A 16,226-nucleotide genomic window follows, 5' to 3' on the forward strand; every position below is an offset into this window, starting at 1 on the left:
TTTAAAGCATAATGTATTAAAATAGTCAATGGATTCTGGGAATCTAATGATATAGTAAAAGTTTCCTTAACATTTCTATAAATTATTATCTTTCATGTGCAGCATGTTCAAAATTCTGCAGTTATTTGGCATTGTGTCAATATTCTTAATTAGATCAGCCTTGCTAGAATGTATTGTAGGGATTGAGGCCTTGATCTTGCAGCGAGTTCTATTCAGGCATGCTCTTTTATGGTATGGGGGGGTATGTGAGGAGGAGGTAAGCCACATCACTCCTGGGGCATGTTAACACTCCACAGAACACTGTCAGATTAAGTCGTGCATTTAGGAGAAAAAAGAAATAAATTCCCATACTGTATTGTTAGTAATGCCTTGGTTTATTCAAAATGTTCATCTGATTTATTTTTCATTGGTTTTGTTCATTGTTTCTTTTTTCTTTTAAAATGTGTTCTTTTTTAATGCCAAGGTGCAGTCATTGCAGTATAAACAAATTTTGCTGCATTGTTAATCTCATGTTGGAGAAAAATCTCTTAACAATAGCAGGGGTGTAATCTTGGGGGCCATTCCATTTAACTAAAAGATTAAAAAGTGCACAGCTGAAATACCAAAGAATGCAAAAGTTAAGGTTTCTATAGGATAGTGAACTTTGGCCTTGTACTGCCTGTATTTTTGTTCTACTGCTCTGAAATTAACTAAGCTTTACATTAACAATAAAAACAGAATAGTAATCTAACAAAGCTAATGGTGTTTAACTCTTTGCACTTTATTTTTTTTTAAATGATACCCTAGATCTGCATCACATAAAAAGTAGATCAAGTTAGCTATGTTGTTCAGGGCTGTGGAAAACTTTATACCTTGAGTGCTGTAGTTAAATCGACCTAACCCTGATGTAGCTGCAGCTAAGTCGATGGAAGAATTTTCCCTTCGGCCTAGCTACTGCCTCTTGTAGAGGTGGATTAACTATATCAACAGAGAAACTCCTTCTGCTTTTATGGGAAGTGTTTACCTGGCTGCATGGCTGTAGACACCCTCAATGTCTTTGGAATATAATAAAATATAACAAAAGAGCCTCTATCTGAGAAAGTGGGCTGCATTTGTCAGATTGTAGGAATTATGCTTGCCATGCACAGTAATACAGAAAGCATGTAGTCAGGGTCTTTTAAGGAGCTTGCAAATGGTCTGTTTCTGTTGAATGATTTATCAGAAAAAATATAGAAATGAAGCATGTCAGACACAGGACATACTTACTTATGTAATGAACCTAGAGTGGCTTGTAAGCAAAACTGAGGCGTTAGCATTATTTACAGCAAGTAACTGAAATAATTAGAACTTATAATTATGCTATTGTATTAATATTTTTCTTCACGTTTTTGACGTTCTTTTTCTCCTGAATTAGACCCAGGTTGATGGACAGCTTTTCTTCATAAAACACCTTTTGATTCTTCGTGAACAAATTGCTCCTTTTCATACTGAATTCACCATTAAGGAAATTTCCCTGGACCTTAAGAAAACTAGAGGTACTGCACAGTGCTGGCAGACAGAGCTGGGTGGGCTTGCCCTCCCCTGATGTGCTAGCAAAGGTGGTGGGTTTATTTATGTTCACCTGCAATGATCTGCATGCTTGCTACATTGTCATGCTGTGTTCTAATCCTTTCTAATACAGGTTTTACCTACTAATAGCAGCAGTTCAGAATGCTTCTAACAAAGTCTACTATACTTTTGATTTATATTAAGTGTATATCCGTGTGTTGTATCTGTGCTTTTGCCGCTGCCAATTCATACATGCTGGGTTTTAAAAAAATAAGTATTGCTAGGTGTTAAGCTTTATGTTTGTATTGTGCTGAATTATCTGTCATCCTTAGCTGTATTCTACAGAGCTGTTTCTTGTTTCTGCTACTTACCAGATTGTTAAAATCTATCTGCAACTTACCTGCCTACGACAAAATTAAAATTTCCCTAGGTTTTTTGTAGAAGTTTAACTAGGGAAGTGTTCCATATGCTGTAAAGATAGTCAATACTTTTGTGTTTATCATAGTTGTTTCATGAAGTGCACAGACATCTAGTAAGAAGGAAAAATAATGAGCATAGGCCATATTTTCCCGAGTGCATAATGAAGCACAAAATTAAAAATCTTAATGGAAAAGGGTAGTGTAGGAGAGAGATTCAGTGCTGCTCATATTCCTGAGAAAAAAGAATCAGAAACATCTCTTTCCATTACGGAAGAGTGAGTTGAAGAAATAACCTTTTCTTTTCTGTCATCTAATATAATGTTATCTTTACTTTTGAAGTTACTGAATCTTATTACTAACAATTACATCTATTGCATTTGAACATCAATGAGACCTCCCTCCTATTAAGTAGTTTCTAGTTGGCTGGAGGTTAAAGGGTAAATATGTCCTTATGGTGTCTTGTCCTGGCTGACATAAAAGTTTGTTCTGTATCTTTTTTTAATGAATAAATCTTTGTACCAGCCAGTACCTTACAAAGATGGTAAGTAACTGGAAAAATTATGTTTATACTACATTTTAAAAGTTGTATAAGTGCTTATTTACTTTTTATTGTATAATGTCCTAAATTATTTTAACGTGATGTGGTATGTGTAAATAACAGTTGAAGTGATGAACCTATAGCTACAAAGACATTGTGAAGAGGGTAAAAGAAGGTTCAGTTGGACCAAGCTTTCTGCATATAGACTTAAGTGAAATGTAGATATAAAGTTCGAGACATCATCAACTTAAAAAGTGTGCTGCTCACTGAAAAAGAGGAACTTAAGGTTATTTTATCTAAGAGATGAGGAGTGGGGGGAAATATTTTTACTTTAGGCATTAGCACTTCCAAGATAGCTAGTCTTGTGATAGTCAGTTTCCCCTGTCTGTGTGGACCTCTTATGCAGCAACAAGGGAGAAAAAATTAAAATATAAAATTGGCAAATGGACTCGGACACAGGCAGAACCTGAAACCATTTCTAATTAATTTTTAAAAAATTAACTGGATTTTAGGCTGAGGGTATACTTTTAATCTCTCACTCATCTCTGGACAATGGGTTAATTTTCTTTGGCACTTATATATTGGTATATTTACTGCAGGTATTAGTATTACTACTTTTTTTTCCTCACTACTTCCACAATCCTCAAATAAAACCTGGTCAGTACTGAAATCTTGTACCTTTCCCTTATTAAAAATAAACACTATGCATTTAACACATCAGTCACTGGTTTGTGATGCTGTATGGGTCTTATTCTGTAAATCTTTACTCAGGTGACTAACTCCCTAGTTCTGTGAATAATCCCACTCACATCTGTAGGACTCTGCTCACTCATAACTTGAGAATTGAAGGATGGTCACTAAACTATAACCATTCTCTGCATCACTCCGTGCAGTTTGGTGTACTGTATTTGTCTATTTGAAGAATAGCTTCATAAGAAGAGTTTTTTCTTGTACAGCACCATGCACATGGCTGGCACTAACAAATATTAGTTGTCTGGCTATACCAGAAAGAGGACAGGCAACTGTGGATGTGGTTTCATTAGCCCACAATTTTATTCCTAAATGTCTGAAAATAACCAGCAGATAAAAGTATACAGCAAAGGTACTCCATAATCACTTACGTATACCCAGGGGGCTTCCCCTTTCCTGTCTTCGTCCCCAGCCAACCAGCTGCTGGGACCTTACTGCTCTGTCTCCCTTGCATGAGTATTAAAGGGGATTATAAAAGAGTGGGGACTGACTCCCTGCCATATCACTGGTGCTCCAAACACCCAATTTGTACTTTTAAAGGAGGTATTCTTTACAGATGATTTTCCCGTCCATTTTATCTGTTCAGTGTATCCCTTCCATATGAAAGAGCTATAGTGGTCATCTACCTCAAGATTACCTAATGAGTTGTAACATCATAGGCTTTCATATTTTCACTCTATTCTGTCTCCAGTTTATTGGGGAAGGTAAAAAGAATCCCCCCTCTTTGGCCAATATGGTGGTGAGGGAAACATTCCTTTCCATCCCCCAGGAAATGAATGGTTAGTGTTATGCCCATCCATAATCAACTGCTGCTATGGATGGGAGGGTGCATGCTGCTCAGTCAGATCCAAGTGAAAAAGAGGGTTTGTATTGCACACACATGGGGGTAAATAGTTTCTTTCTCTTTCAGTCACCTGGGGAGGGGAGGGAAATGGGTCAGTGTCCCCATGCTGACCTGCCCTGGAGCAGCCTCTACTCAGCATTCATGTCTCTAATCTAATTAATCTAATCCTTAAAGGGGCAACACACTTTCTCTGACAAGCCAAACAAAGAGCACCACAGCTTAATGGGCAGTGAGATCACTGTAAGCTCCCTGGGATGCGGATTCTCTCTTGTTTTGTTATTGTATAGAATGTAGCACCAGGGTCGCTGGTCTGATGGAGGCCTCGGGTGTAACTTTTATAACAAATAGTAGTAATCATGCCAAGCCATTGTAATGAAGAAATGAAGAATTTCGGTTTAAATTCCTCTGGCTTACTCCTGCACATTTATGGTGTGGTTGACTTTCTGCTTCACAGATGCAGCATTTAAAATCCTGAATCCAAAGACTGTTCCAAGATTTTTTAGGCTAAACAGCCACAACGCACTGATACAGTTCTTATTGGAGGTAATGGGAATGTTTCTGTTAACTCTGTGCAGGAAAAAAAAATCTCATTTCATTTAAATGTGTGGTGATTTCTGGGCAAATAAAAAGAAGAAAATTGTCTTATGTTCAAGGGTACTCCAGAGATCAGAGAACATTATATTGACTCTAAGAAAGATGTAGACCGCCATCTGAAATCCGCTTGTGAGCAGTTTATTCAGCAGCAAACCAAACAATTTATAGAACAGCTGGAGGAGTTCATGTCAAAGGTACAAATAGGCTCTGTACTCACTGTATTGATTGAAATGTTTTTTTTCCCTGAAAGAGCAGGATTAATTTATACTTACATTTGTTTAATGTTACTTTTATACTACAGGTTGCACCTCCCAAATCTGGGATTCTCTCATTCGGCAACATCCATAGTCTCATGACCATGAATGTTCCTGGATGAGAGAGTCCGAGGGGAGGAAATCCAGCAGCTGGGAACACATTGAAGCCCCATGAGTCTGTTAGCAACAAGACTGCAGCAGCCTGGATGGAGCACGATAGGGACTGTCTGCTGCCTAGCAGTGGGGCCAGAACCACAGCAGACCAAGAGGGGAAGCCTGGCCGAGCCACGTCAGCTTGGGATGCTACGGGGCTGCAGCAGCCTGGGTGGCTGTCCCGAGGGTGCCAGACAAGAGGAGTCCAACCTGTAGTTGTAGCTGGTAGAGCTGCCTGTACTTAGGCTACTTGACACTTCCCATTCTAAGACTCTCTAACCTCCTCAGAAATTGTTCAGCCATTGCTGAGAACAAGATTAGGGAAACACATGTTTTGCCCATGTTGAAAATAATTCTCTCACTGTTTCATTGAGAAGATGCATTCCTTCAGTGCTTTTGAGCCAGGACATGAAATTTAGCCAGGGTGTGTGTGTGTGTGGGGACGGGGGGGACGGGACGGGACGGCGGTGAAGAATATACCTGGGAATAAACCGTAATGATCTTGCTTAGAATACAGCATGAGAGATTGTAACACAGTGCTTTTAAGACAGTATTTTTCATGGGAAAATAGTGTTATCATTGGCAGAGAGGAGTAGTGTATATAAAATGGCTTCTTTTTCTCCTGATGTATACTACTGAGATGGAGGCAGGAGATCTATGGAGTTATCAGGCTTTTTTATAGTAACTTTTTTGTAGGGTAGGTTGTAAATTAGTCTGTTTGAAAGAGGGTGCAGCAAAGTTTCCACTCCATTCAGTATACCTCTCTGAACCAATATTAATGCTGAGTTCTCTGGAAGCAGTCTTTTTATATGCAAGTTCAGTGTGGAAAGAACATACATTGGAAGTGATGTTGTAGAATGCACTGAAGAGGAAAAGCACTAGAAATGCTAAGCATTGTTATGAATTCTCAAATGTGTAAGCTTTTCAGTACAACTGTGAATAAATAAGTTTGTCTTAAGGATTATGACACCTCAGGGCTGGTGGTTGCAGTGTTGGAAGGGCCCCATAGATATCCTGTTTCCTTGCTTTTGGGAGTTCAGAAAATTACAACAATGAATTTACCTTTAAAAATGTGCCTATTGTACCTTGGTCCCTGGACTGGATGAAATATTTAGATGCCTAAAGATGGAAATAGGAACCTAGTGGAATTTACAAAAGTGCCCGATTTTAAGTTTAGAGCTCGTGTGCATGGTTCTGTGAGCATTCATGATATCTAGCTGGGTGTGGAGAGGCTCCACATGCAGTTGTGCTAAGTGATAACAGCACCTGGAAGAGTTTGTGGCTTGTTGCTATCAAAGCATTGTGAGAGCCAGCCCAGGCTGGAGAGTTAAGGGGGCAGCTGTCAAATATGCCCAACTCCTAGCCTTGTACCACCTTGTATGGCTCAAGTCTAGTGGTGCAAGATTATGAATTGGTTCACCACTTTCTCAAAGGAAAGTGGATATACAACAACTTTTGTAAATGTGAGCAGATTTATCAAACACTTTGGGCAAATATACTGGTATAAATAAGCAGTAAATCACATGTACTGATTACAAAAGATACATTTTAAACACTACACAAAAAGTCAGCATAAAATATAAGCACTCAGTCTAAACTTTCAACTATGTTAGACTAGGCAGCATCTATTAGACTGGGCAACATCTCCCCGCTGGGACCCCCGCAGACAGGGGCTTCTGGACCTGGCATGAGCTGGGATTGAGCAAGCCTAGCTCAGTCCTGGCGTGAGCCAGGTCCAGGAGCTACCTCTATTGTGGCTCTGCAGTTTAAATATAGTAAGAGCCAAGTGCACAGGCTGATAGAGGCAGCCAGTGGGGGAGAGGAAGGGAGAAGAGGAAGTAGTCAACTAATTGACTATTCTTTTACATCCCTATTGTATACAAATCAGAAATGTGGAGGTTACAGGGCGCTCCTTCCAGGTACAGAGTGTAACACATAAATCTTACACTATTGTTGGAATTGCATTGGTCATGGCTTCACTTTCCTTCTATTTATATCCTCAATCAAAATCTACAGGAAAGGGGTGGGAAAAAAAGACCTCAGACTAGAAATTTTAGGAGATTTAATTAAATGTTACTGGTTGGTCTGTCATGATTTCACTTTGATATCAGTGGAAACAAAAATTTCTCATTGTTTCAATCTAATTGTTTTAGGTTGCTGCATTAAAAACAATGGCCAGCCAAGGAGGCCCCAAATACAATCTTTCACAGCAGCCTTGGGCACAACCAGGTATTCCTTTGCTTTACATTTTTTATTTTATTCAGAATAGTCTTGTGGAGGCTCTTGTATTACAGCCTCTCCCCGACTTATGAACCGGTTACGGACCAAGCAATTAGTCGTAACTCGGTTTGTTTGTAAGTCAGACCCCATAGAGTTACATGCGACGGCGCTGTTTATAAGTGCGGATCGCGTTCGTAACTTGGGGTCCGTCATTTACGACAGCTTCGGTCGTAAATGCGAATGGTCGTAAGTTGACCATTCGCAACACAGGGACTGGCTGTATAATAAATTGGCTAATAAAAGGACTGTGTGTTAGTTCTCACTTTTCTCTAGAACTTGTTTTAAAAACTCTTCCACTTACCAAAACAACCTTTCTATTTATCACTTTTGAGAATATTAAAGCAATACAAAATGCATCCTGGACCATTTCAGAAAGTAATTTTTCTGTACTACTAGGTTATGACTTTTGAAATTAAGAACCTAAAAAGTTACATTATTTAAACTGTATTTAGGGGCTACACTGATTTTCAAAGTGCCAAACACAACTCCTCTGTGGCTTCAGTTTAGCCATAGTATTTTCAACAATTGTGCAAATTTCAATATCTAGTACTAGAGCTTCATCTGTATCCTCTAAGTTGCCTTTTGCTGTCTGAAAAACTTCAGCGCTCGAATTTAATTTGCGCAGTGCATGGGTGTATTAAATAGTGTTGAAGATTTGACTGTTGAAATGCATTTTTCAGTTGCTGGCCATTTAATGAAAAGTTGCTTAAAAGGTCATGCTCCTGCTTCTATACCAAAGGGATTACTGAGGCCAGGTCTACACCAGACCTTGAAAGTTGGGTTAAGGTACACCACTCCAGCTACGTAAAATACTTCCCTTTCTCCTTGTGACTGAGAGAAGTACTAGCACTAACCAGAGCTACCCTTAGTGTTCTGTTTAGTGGATCTTAACTAGACTTGCTAAATCAAACACCAGCAGATCAATCTCCAGCGCACCAAGTGAAGACATGGCCTGAGTCTGTTTTTGAGGCCTATCATTTATACTTTGGTAAACATATTACATTCACAACTCTTGAGAACTAGCCAATTAGCCCATTATAAGATGGGATTTTCAGGTCTCTCCTCCACGTCGGTCTTCTCTCCTGAGCCTCCTGTCTCTCGCTCCGGGTCTCTTTCTCTCTCTCTCTCTCTCTCCTCCTCCTCCTACTGCCTCCCCCCCACTCTCTCTCAGCTCTCCTCCACCTTCTGCCTCTCTCTCTTTCTCTTCTCCCCCTCCTTCCTCTCACTCTCTCTTCGCTCTCCTCTGTCTCTGTTGGGGATACACGCTCATCCAGGTCCCTCGCCATGGGCGTGTACATTGCCTCCGGTCGTGGCACTCGGCTGACTTCTGCACCGCTCAGCCAGGCCGCCGTGTGGGAGCAAGCAGTGCAAGTGGCCATTTGGGCCCCGCGCTCCCCATGCAGCACCCCCATCTGCTGTAACGGCCGCTTGCTCCCGTGCGGTGGCCCAGCTGAGCAGTGCAGAAGTCAGCCGAGTGCCACGGTGGGAGGCAGCAGCGCCGCCCAGAGGGAACAGCCAGCATTTCAGCGTTACAGAGATTGGGCTACTATATATATGATATATGTAAAATAGGAAGCCAACTACAATCTTTCGTATTGAGAGCTCAAATGATAATGCTTCCTGGGAACCTTTGCTGGGGTTAACCAGTTAGTATTTTGTGATATTTACAACAAGTAGATCTAGAAATCAGAATCTTTCTGTGTCATTGGTCTGAACCTTTAGTTGCATTAAGTTCTTACAATGACTTCTGTCATGTTTGTCCATATTTCAGTGCTGCCTCATTGCAGGTCAGACGCTGCTAATTTGAACTTTTGGTTATAGTTTCTAGCTTCTTCATACATTTGTTTTGTGATTTTGTACATAAGTGCAAATGAGAACCTGTTTATCTTTACTGAAAATTCAAGAAGCAGCTGGTATGTAGGACAGTGCCAAAGAGCTTTTTGCCATGCTGTCAGATTTCGGGGAGGCAGGAGAAGGGAAAAGAAAATACAAAAGCTGTGCAAGAGTGTTTAAAAAAAAAAAGTAATTCCTTATCCCCCACCCCCACCCCCAATGTTCTTGAATATTTCCCCATATTTTCTTCTAGCATCTGAAAATGGCATTAAAAATATGTATCAACAATATAAAAACAATGTTTCAATCCAGCAGAGCATTCCTGGAGTGGTAGGATGCATAGCTGTCCTGAGGCATACTGTTTTTGTAGACTTTCAGTCAGCAGAAGCAAATGTTTGTGTCTAATCATTTTAAATTTTATTTCCAGCAAAAGTCAACGATTTAGTGTCTTCCATTTACAAGACAATAAAAACAAAACTTCCATCAACATTACGAAGCATGTCATTATACTTGGCCAATAAGGATACTGAATTCATTTTGTTTAAGCCAGTTAGGGTGAGTATTGTTAGGGTATACATCAACATACTTTCCATGTATTGGCCAGCCTTAATATATTTGATTAGATTCTGAAAATGTACTTTGTAAGCTTAGTAATTTTTATTCTTATTTTTGTAAGAATGAATTAATATAACTGTTTAAGTTTCTTTATCAGATTAAAAGTCTTAGGGGGTAGCTATATTAGTCTGTAACTTCTCTCTGTATTTTTTGTTAGCCCCTAAGGGCATGTCTACACTTGCACCCTCTTTCGAGAGAGGGATGCAAATGAAGACATTCAAAATTGCAAATGAAGCCCGGATTTAAATATCCCATGCTTCATTTTCATATTTGCATTATGGCGCTATTTCAAAATAACAGACACTGTTAAGACGCAGTTATTTCAAGAGAAACCCTTTCTTGAAATAACTGGTAAACCTCATTGTATGAGGAGTAAGGGTTATTTCGAGAGAAGGGTTTCTCTCGAAATAACCGCGTCTTAACAGCGTCTGTTATTTCAAAATAGTGCTATTTTGAAATAGCGCCATATTGCAAATATGCAAATGAAGCGTTGGATATTTAAATTGCAGCTTCATTTGCAATTTCAAATGTCTTCATTTGCATCCCTCTCTCAAAAGAGGGTACAAGTATTAGACATACCTTAAGGCAGTGGTTTTCAACCTTTTCAGCACAAGGTCACTTTTTCAATTTAAGTGCAATGTAAGAGCTACCTCAGCCCAAATATCCTTGCCCTGCTTCCTTCTTGCCCCTTCTTTGAGGCCCTGCCCCTGCTCCACCCTTCTCCAAGGCCTCACCCTGCTCACTCCATCCCTTTTCCTCTCCCGTCCTTACTCACTTTCACCAGGCTGGGGTAGAGGGTTGGGGTGCAGGCTCTGATCTGGGACTAAGGGGTTTGGCGTGTGGGAGGGGCTCCAGGTTTAACCCAGGGTGGGGGATTTGGGGTCCAGGAGGGGTTTCAGGGTGCAAGGTCTGGGAAGGAGTTTGTGTGCAGGGGAACTCATATCTGGGGCAGGAGTTTGGGTGCAGGAGGTTCAGGGCAGGAACAGGAGCTCAGGAAGCAGGCTTTGGCTGGGCCCCATTTAACTGAGATGGCTTCCAGGTGGAGCAGTGGGGGTAAGGAGGCTTACTGCTGCCCTGTACCACTACTAAAAGCAGCTGACATGTACAGCAATGGCTTCATATGCCTGCTCCTCATCTACAAGCACTGAGCCCACAGCTTCTGCTGGCCACGGTTCCCCATTACTGATCAATGGGAGCTGCAGGAGTGGTGTCTGCCGGCAAGGGCAGCATGTGGAGACCCCCTGCTCTGCCTCTCTCAGGGGCTGCAGGGGGATGCCAGCCACTTCCAGGAGCAGCAGTTACCACAGGGATAATTACTCCTGCCATGACAGGTTCGGCATTTTAGAACTCACTACTCAAATAATTACATTTAAGCGTAAGAGAGAAATGAAAATTATGAAATGCACAGACCAGTCAAAACCAAAAGTAACCCACTTTGCAAGCAGTAAAAGTAACAACCCCCCACGTATATGTTGGGTAGGGAGAGGAGAGTGAAGGATAGTGTGTGTTTGTGAGAAGGTCACTCTCACACTGTGTGTCTCTGTCAGAGATTTACATTTACAAGCTCCCTCCATCCTCTTTTCTCTGTGGAGATAGGGTACAGAAGTGAGGGGAGGAGGGTCACCCTGACATCAGCCCCCCCCCCCCCTTCTCTCTCCCACACCCTGCACAGCAAGCAGGAGGTGCCCAGGAGGGCAGCTCCAAGGCAGAGGGCAGGAGCAGCATGACAGTGGGTGAAGGACGATTGAAGTGCCAGCGCTTGATAGCTTCCGGCCAAACAAGCTAGGATCACCTGTCAGAGGCTCCAAGATCTACTGGTAGATCCCAATCTACTGGTTGGTGACCACTGTTCTAAGATGCTACAGGACTACTTGTTTATCAGATTATTTATTTTTCTTGTTGACTTTGACAAGATTTTCTGAATTTCTGCTGCTCTTGTCCATTCAATAGATTCTTGTGAGTTAATGTACATTAGAAATCCAGATAGTAAGCATGTGAAAGACCATGCATATTATAAGTAAGCATGTTTCATAAATCATAGTGTGAATCTGCTCTGAAAAGGAGCTGTGTAAAAATGACACCTTATTCCGTAAATGTTCAGAGTAAAGAAAATGTAAATTGCTTTTACTCCTATCCAGAGTGCACAACAAACACTATATTGAGAGAGAGGAACTGGTTTATGTTTTTTTTTCTTGTGTCTCAGCAACGATTAATAAGTTCAGTCAGTTAAACCTGTGCAGATCGATCAAAGGCAATGAAGTTTGGCATGTTTAACAAAGGGCCTATTACTGGTGAATGTGCATACACAGGAAAATCCAGCATGGTTCTTATATGCCAAGTTAACTGTACAGGGCTAGGTGTTAAGAACCCCCCCATGTTTTACTTGTTAATGTAGCATATAGGATCTGGAGTAGTCACACAATAGACAAAGAAACCTCTCCATGCCATTTTTAGTTACTTTTTAAGAGGAGAACCACTTTTAAGAGCACAAATTCTTCCATGCTCAGCTCTATGCACTTCAGAGGCTGTTCCATACACAGGACATTCAGTCTGAGACAGATCTTGTGATATGCCAACACTAAATGTTTTTCTTTTCTTTTTTAAAGAATAACATTCAGCAAATGTTCCAGAAACTCCATGCTTTGTTAAAGGAAGAATTTAGCAATGAAGATCTTCAGATCATAGCTTGTCCTTCAATGGAACAGGTATAGAATGAAGCTCCTCATTTTACAGATTGCTCATTTTTACATGACTAGCTCACGTTTTTAAATTAACCTGCTTTTCCATTTTGCCTAATTTTTATTCATATTTCTCTTTTCTGATTCTTTGAAAGTCCAGAATTAATTTGAGCTCTAAACCCTGGGAAAATGCAATTGTTTAGTTTTTACAAATATCTTCTAGGAAGCTTTAAAACAGAGATTAATGATTAAGATGTGCTGCTTTGGGATTGTACAAAGTCAGGGCAAGGACTGCTCTGGTGAACTGCCCACATTTTGGGCACCTTTCCTGTTTGGTGAAGTGATCACATGTGCTAGGTGTGTAAAAATTATGAAGGAATTGCAAGGATCTGTTTGAACTAGACAACTGGAAAAAGGTGGCTGATCATGGGAACTTAAACAGAGTTTCAGGTTTAAGGAGGGCCTTTATCCTCCAATAACCAGTGCAAGGAACTCTCTGCATCAGGAGGCCCCCCATAAGCTACTCTCTTAGAGTACGTCTACACAGCAGCGTTATTTCAGAGTAACTGATGTTATTTCAAAGTAACAAAATGCACATCTACACAGCAAGCTATTATTTCAGATAATGTCGAGCTGGAGGACTTTTTACTCTGACTCCTGTAACCTTCATTTCACAAGGAGTAAGAAAATCAAAGGAAGAGTGTTCTTCCTTTGACTTCCTGCTGTGTAGACAGCACCAAAAGCAGAATTAAGCTATTTTGATTTCAGCTATGCAGTTGACGTAGCTGAAGTTGCGTAGCTTAATTCTTCTTTTGCCCTGCTATATAGACATGCCCTTTGAGATCCCATACATTAAAAAAAAAAAAAAAAAACAGTTTATTGGACATCACTTGTATCTTGGGTATAGGAGATCAACTGGTAATTCTTGTTCACATAGTATTTAACTGTTAACCAAATATGTGGACAGGAGGAGTTTCCCTGCAGGGTATTTTTGACAGGGAACATGAAGTGGGAGAAGAATATTAACTTCCTCTGAAAATGGAGCAGAAATAATTTAATGGCATAAGGTGGATTTTTTCCCATAGTAGTTAGGTTTCTGTTCTTTTGGTGATGGACAATGATACATCTGTCTCTTGGATCTCTTGCATTCCTCTGCTTCTGATTTATGTAAGATTTCTGGATTATTAGCAATGTTAATGATTCAGAATGTCCCTCTTGGGTATTTTAAATGTACTTAATTATCAACTGGCTATTGCACATAACTTTCTTTTAAAATTACACATAGACCTATTAGAAGCAGTTTTGATGCAATAGATTGTAACAGTTGAAAGAGCTAGTCTGTCAAGTCATCAATTGCATAGTAGGAATTTGTAAGTTAGCCAGAGCTGGTGATTGCATTTTTTGACCAATATTTTTATAATTGTTCTCTTGGTTCTTCTAAATCCTTGGAGAGTTGTAAAATGTGTGTTTAGATGCTCAAATGGCAGAAGTCTGCCTGCACCTGCTGATGGTAACGACACAGTAGTTAACATGCTTTCATTTGCCTTTCAGGTGAACCTGCTTTTGTCAGTGTCTAAATAACCCAACAGGCAGGCTGTTTGAAGTAAATTTCAGTGATATGCCAGACAGTGAAGGGGACATGAAGTCATTTGCCAGAAGTAAATAAGGGACTTGCCTTGACAGATCCCTGTGACCAGCTTTAATACTCCCCAGGCTGCTTAACACTGACTCACCGAAGAATTGGGTTCTACAAATTGTTTCAAGTAGAACATTTTATTTCTTTTCTAAAACTTTAAGGGGGCAAACTCACTGCAGATTTGTATCCAAGCTCCGTTTCTGCCTCGCTATCAGATGTAAACATGTCTCAGATTGGAATGCTAAGGCTTAAATATATTTAAGACCTTCCTTTTTTCCCTGACATGAAGATGTGTGTGCAGTAAAAGAGCAAACGATTTCATGGGACGCACTGAAAATAAATGTCAGGAAATCAAAGTTGAAAAATGTCAGTATGCAGTGGGTTTGACTGGGCTGGTGACATGAGCATCAAGCATTGCTGCAAGTTCGTTTTGACAGGCACGCTAATTTTTCTCAAGCCTCCTAAGAATCCCGTTAGTCCCAATACATTTGGAGAACATAATTCAAAGTACGTTAGTTTGTGAAAACTGTGTCTTGTTCCCTTAATTTTCAGAAAGCTCTGCAACATTTGATGCCATTTCTTGTGGTGTGTCCTGTAATGATTAGTAGATATGAGCATTGATCTTTGTACTTCAATGTTCTGGAGTGAAGAATCTTTAAAGAGCTCTTACTGTGATATGAAATGAATCTGTGGGGTTTGCAGTGAAAAGCTGTGCAATATAATTGTGAATGTTTGTGAGAGGGAACTACCCATGTACTAACGGCTTTGTTGCAAAGGTAAGGCTTAGCATTGAGATTTTCAGGTACTTGTGGTTTCAGGTGAAGGGGTTCCGATTTAAGGTTGAGCAGTGCAGCTGCATTGTCAGAAGTGAGCACGTGGATGCTGTAGGCTATGGAAAGGGGCTCAAAGAGCAGTGCCTGGTGGCAAAGCTGTGACTATGGATCTTGTACAGTTACTGATGCTGTGGAGTAAAAATGTGTAAAGGCGAAGTGGGTGATGAGTGAATACAAAAGCACCTTTGTAAGTTAGAGAAGAATCTACTGATCAATAACCTATGCATATGTCTAACATCTGATTATGGTCAGTGTCCAGTGAGTGATTGATGCACAACATTGGTATGGTCCTTTTCAGAAGGTTGTCCATAAACTGGATGAAACACTGAAAATGGCTTCAGAATGTCTTTACTGACCTTATTGTACGGATAAGTGGAAGATAATACAGTACTTAAATGGCAGATTTTTACTTATTCTCTAGCTCGCATATTGTAGAAATTTTTACATATCTTTGGAATCTTGGATTTAACAGTTTTGCTATTACAGATCAGTTGACTGGCTTCTAAAAAATCAAGTTTTAAAGCCACCATGTGGAGCATTGTAGCAAACACTCTGGGATAGGGAAATGGTACTTATAGGACCCTGTGCAACTATTTGAAATTAACTAAGGAACTAATAAGGAAGAGAACTTTCCCTTTACCTATTCAAGAACATAGGCTGTAAAATAATGTCAAATGCATTGTTATATATGTACATTTGGTCTTTTTATAGTGTTTTACAAAAGTGTGCATGATTTGCTATACAGAGTTATGACTGTACAGAAATGGTCTGAAGGGTAAAATACTGTTAGTCACTCGTGTTTTGAATCTTTTCACTTCTAAAATACTCAGACAGCTCTGGGACAGCTGATTTAAAAGATTACAGGAGCAATCAATTTATTCAGCTTGTTTGCTAAATGAAGATTTGTTTAAACATGTACAGTTTCAGATATTTACATATACAAATAGTGTAAATACTTTCAGAAGATTAATTTAAAGTGCTTTATATGATCTGATTAGACATGGCTGTTTTTAATGTTTTTTTTTAAATAAAAATTTTGCTTCCTATTTTGGTCTCTGTGTGTAGCTGTGTGTGTATTGAAGACTTGTCTGACAAAGTAACTATAATGGTAAACCAATAAATATCTTGCAGGCATGCATGATGCTTCATTAAGAAAGACAAGATGTTTTGTTGTTAGCAGTAAGAGCACTGACTATCTGGCACAGATGGATGTATTACTGAGTGCACAGCTAATTGTGTTAAATTAATCTCTTTATAGTCATAATAAGAGTA

General features: G+C 39.9%; 1 protein-coding gene across 2 annotated transcripts in view; it reads left to right on the forward strand.

Moving 5' to 3' along the window:
- Window positions 1-16,000, forward strand: part of COG3 (component of oligomeric golgi complex 3) — a 56,265-nt gene extending 40,265 nt beyond the window's left edge. For both annotated transcript variants that reach the window (XM_075918998.2, XM_075918999.2), the window contains 7 exons: window positions 1,394-1,514; window positions 4,533-4,621; window positions 4,732-4,866; window positions 7,233-7,308; window positions 9,620-9,747; window positions 12,414-12,512; window positions 14,037-16,000. In XM_075918998.2, coding sequence (XP_075775113.2) covers window positions 1,394-1,514; window positions 4,533-4,621; window positions 4,732-4,866; window positions 7,233-7,308; window positions 9,620-9,747; window positions 12,414-12,512; window positions 14,037-14,066 — 678 coding nt within the window. In that variant the 3' untranslated portion in view covers window positions 14,067-16,000. The remainder of the gene's footprint in view (window positions 1-1,393; window positions 1,515-4,532; window positions 4,622-4,731; window positions 4,867-7,232; window positions 7,309-9,619; window positions 9,748-12,413; window positions 12,513-14,036) is intronic.
- The last annotated feature ends 226 nt before the right edge of the window (window positions 16,001-16,226 follow it).

Source organism: Pelodiscus sinensis, chromosome 1 (assembly GCF_052426305.1).
Source record: "Pelodiscus sinensis isolate ZL-2025 chromosome 1, ASM5242630v1, whole genome shotgun sequence".
NCBI lineage: Eukaryota > Metazoa > Chordata > Testudines > Trionychidae > Pelodiscus > Pelodiscus sinensis.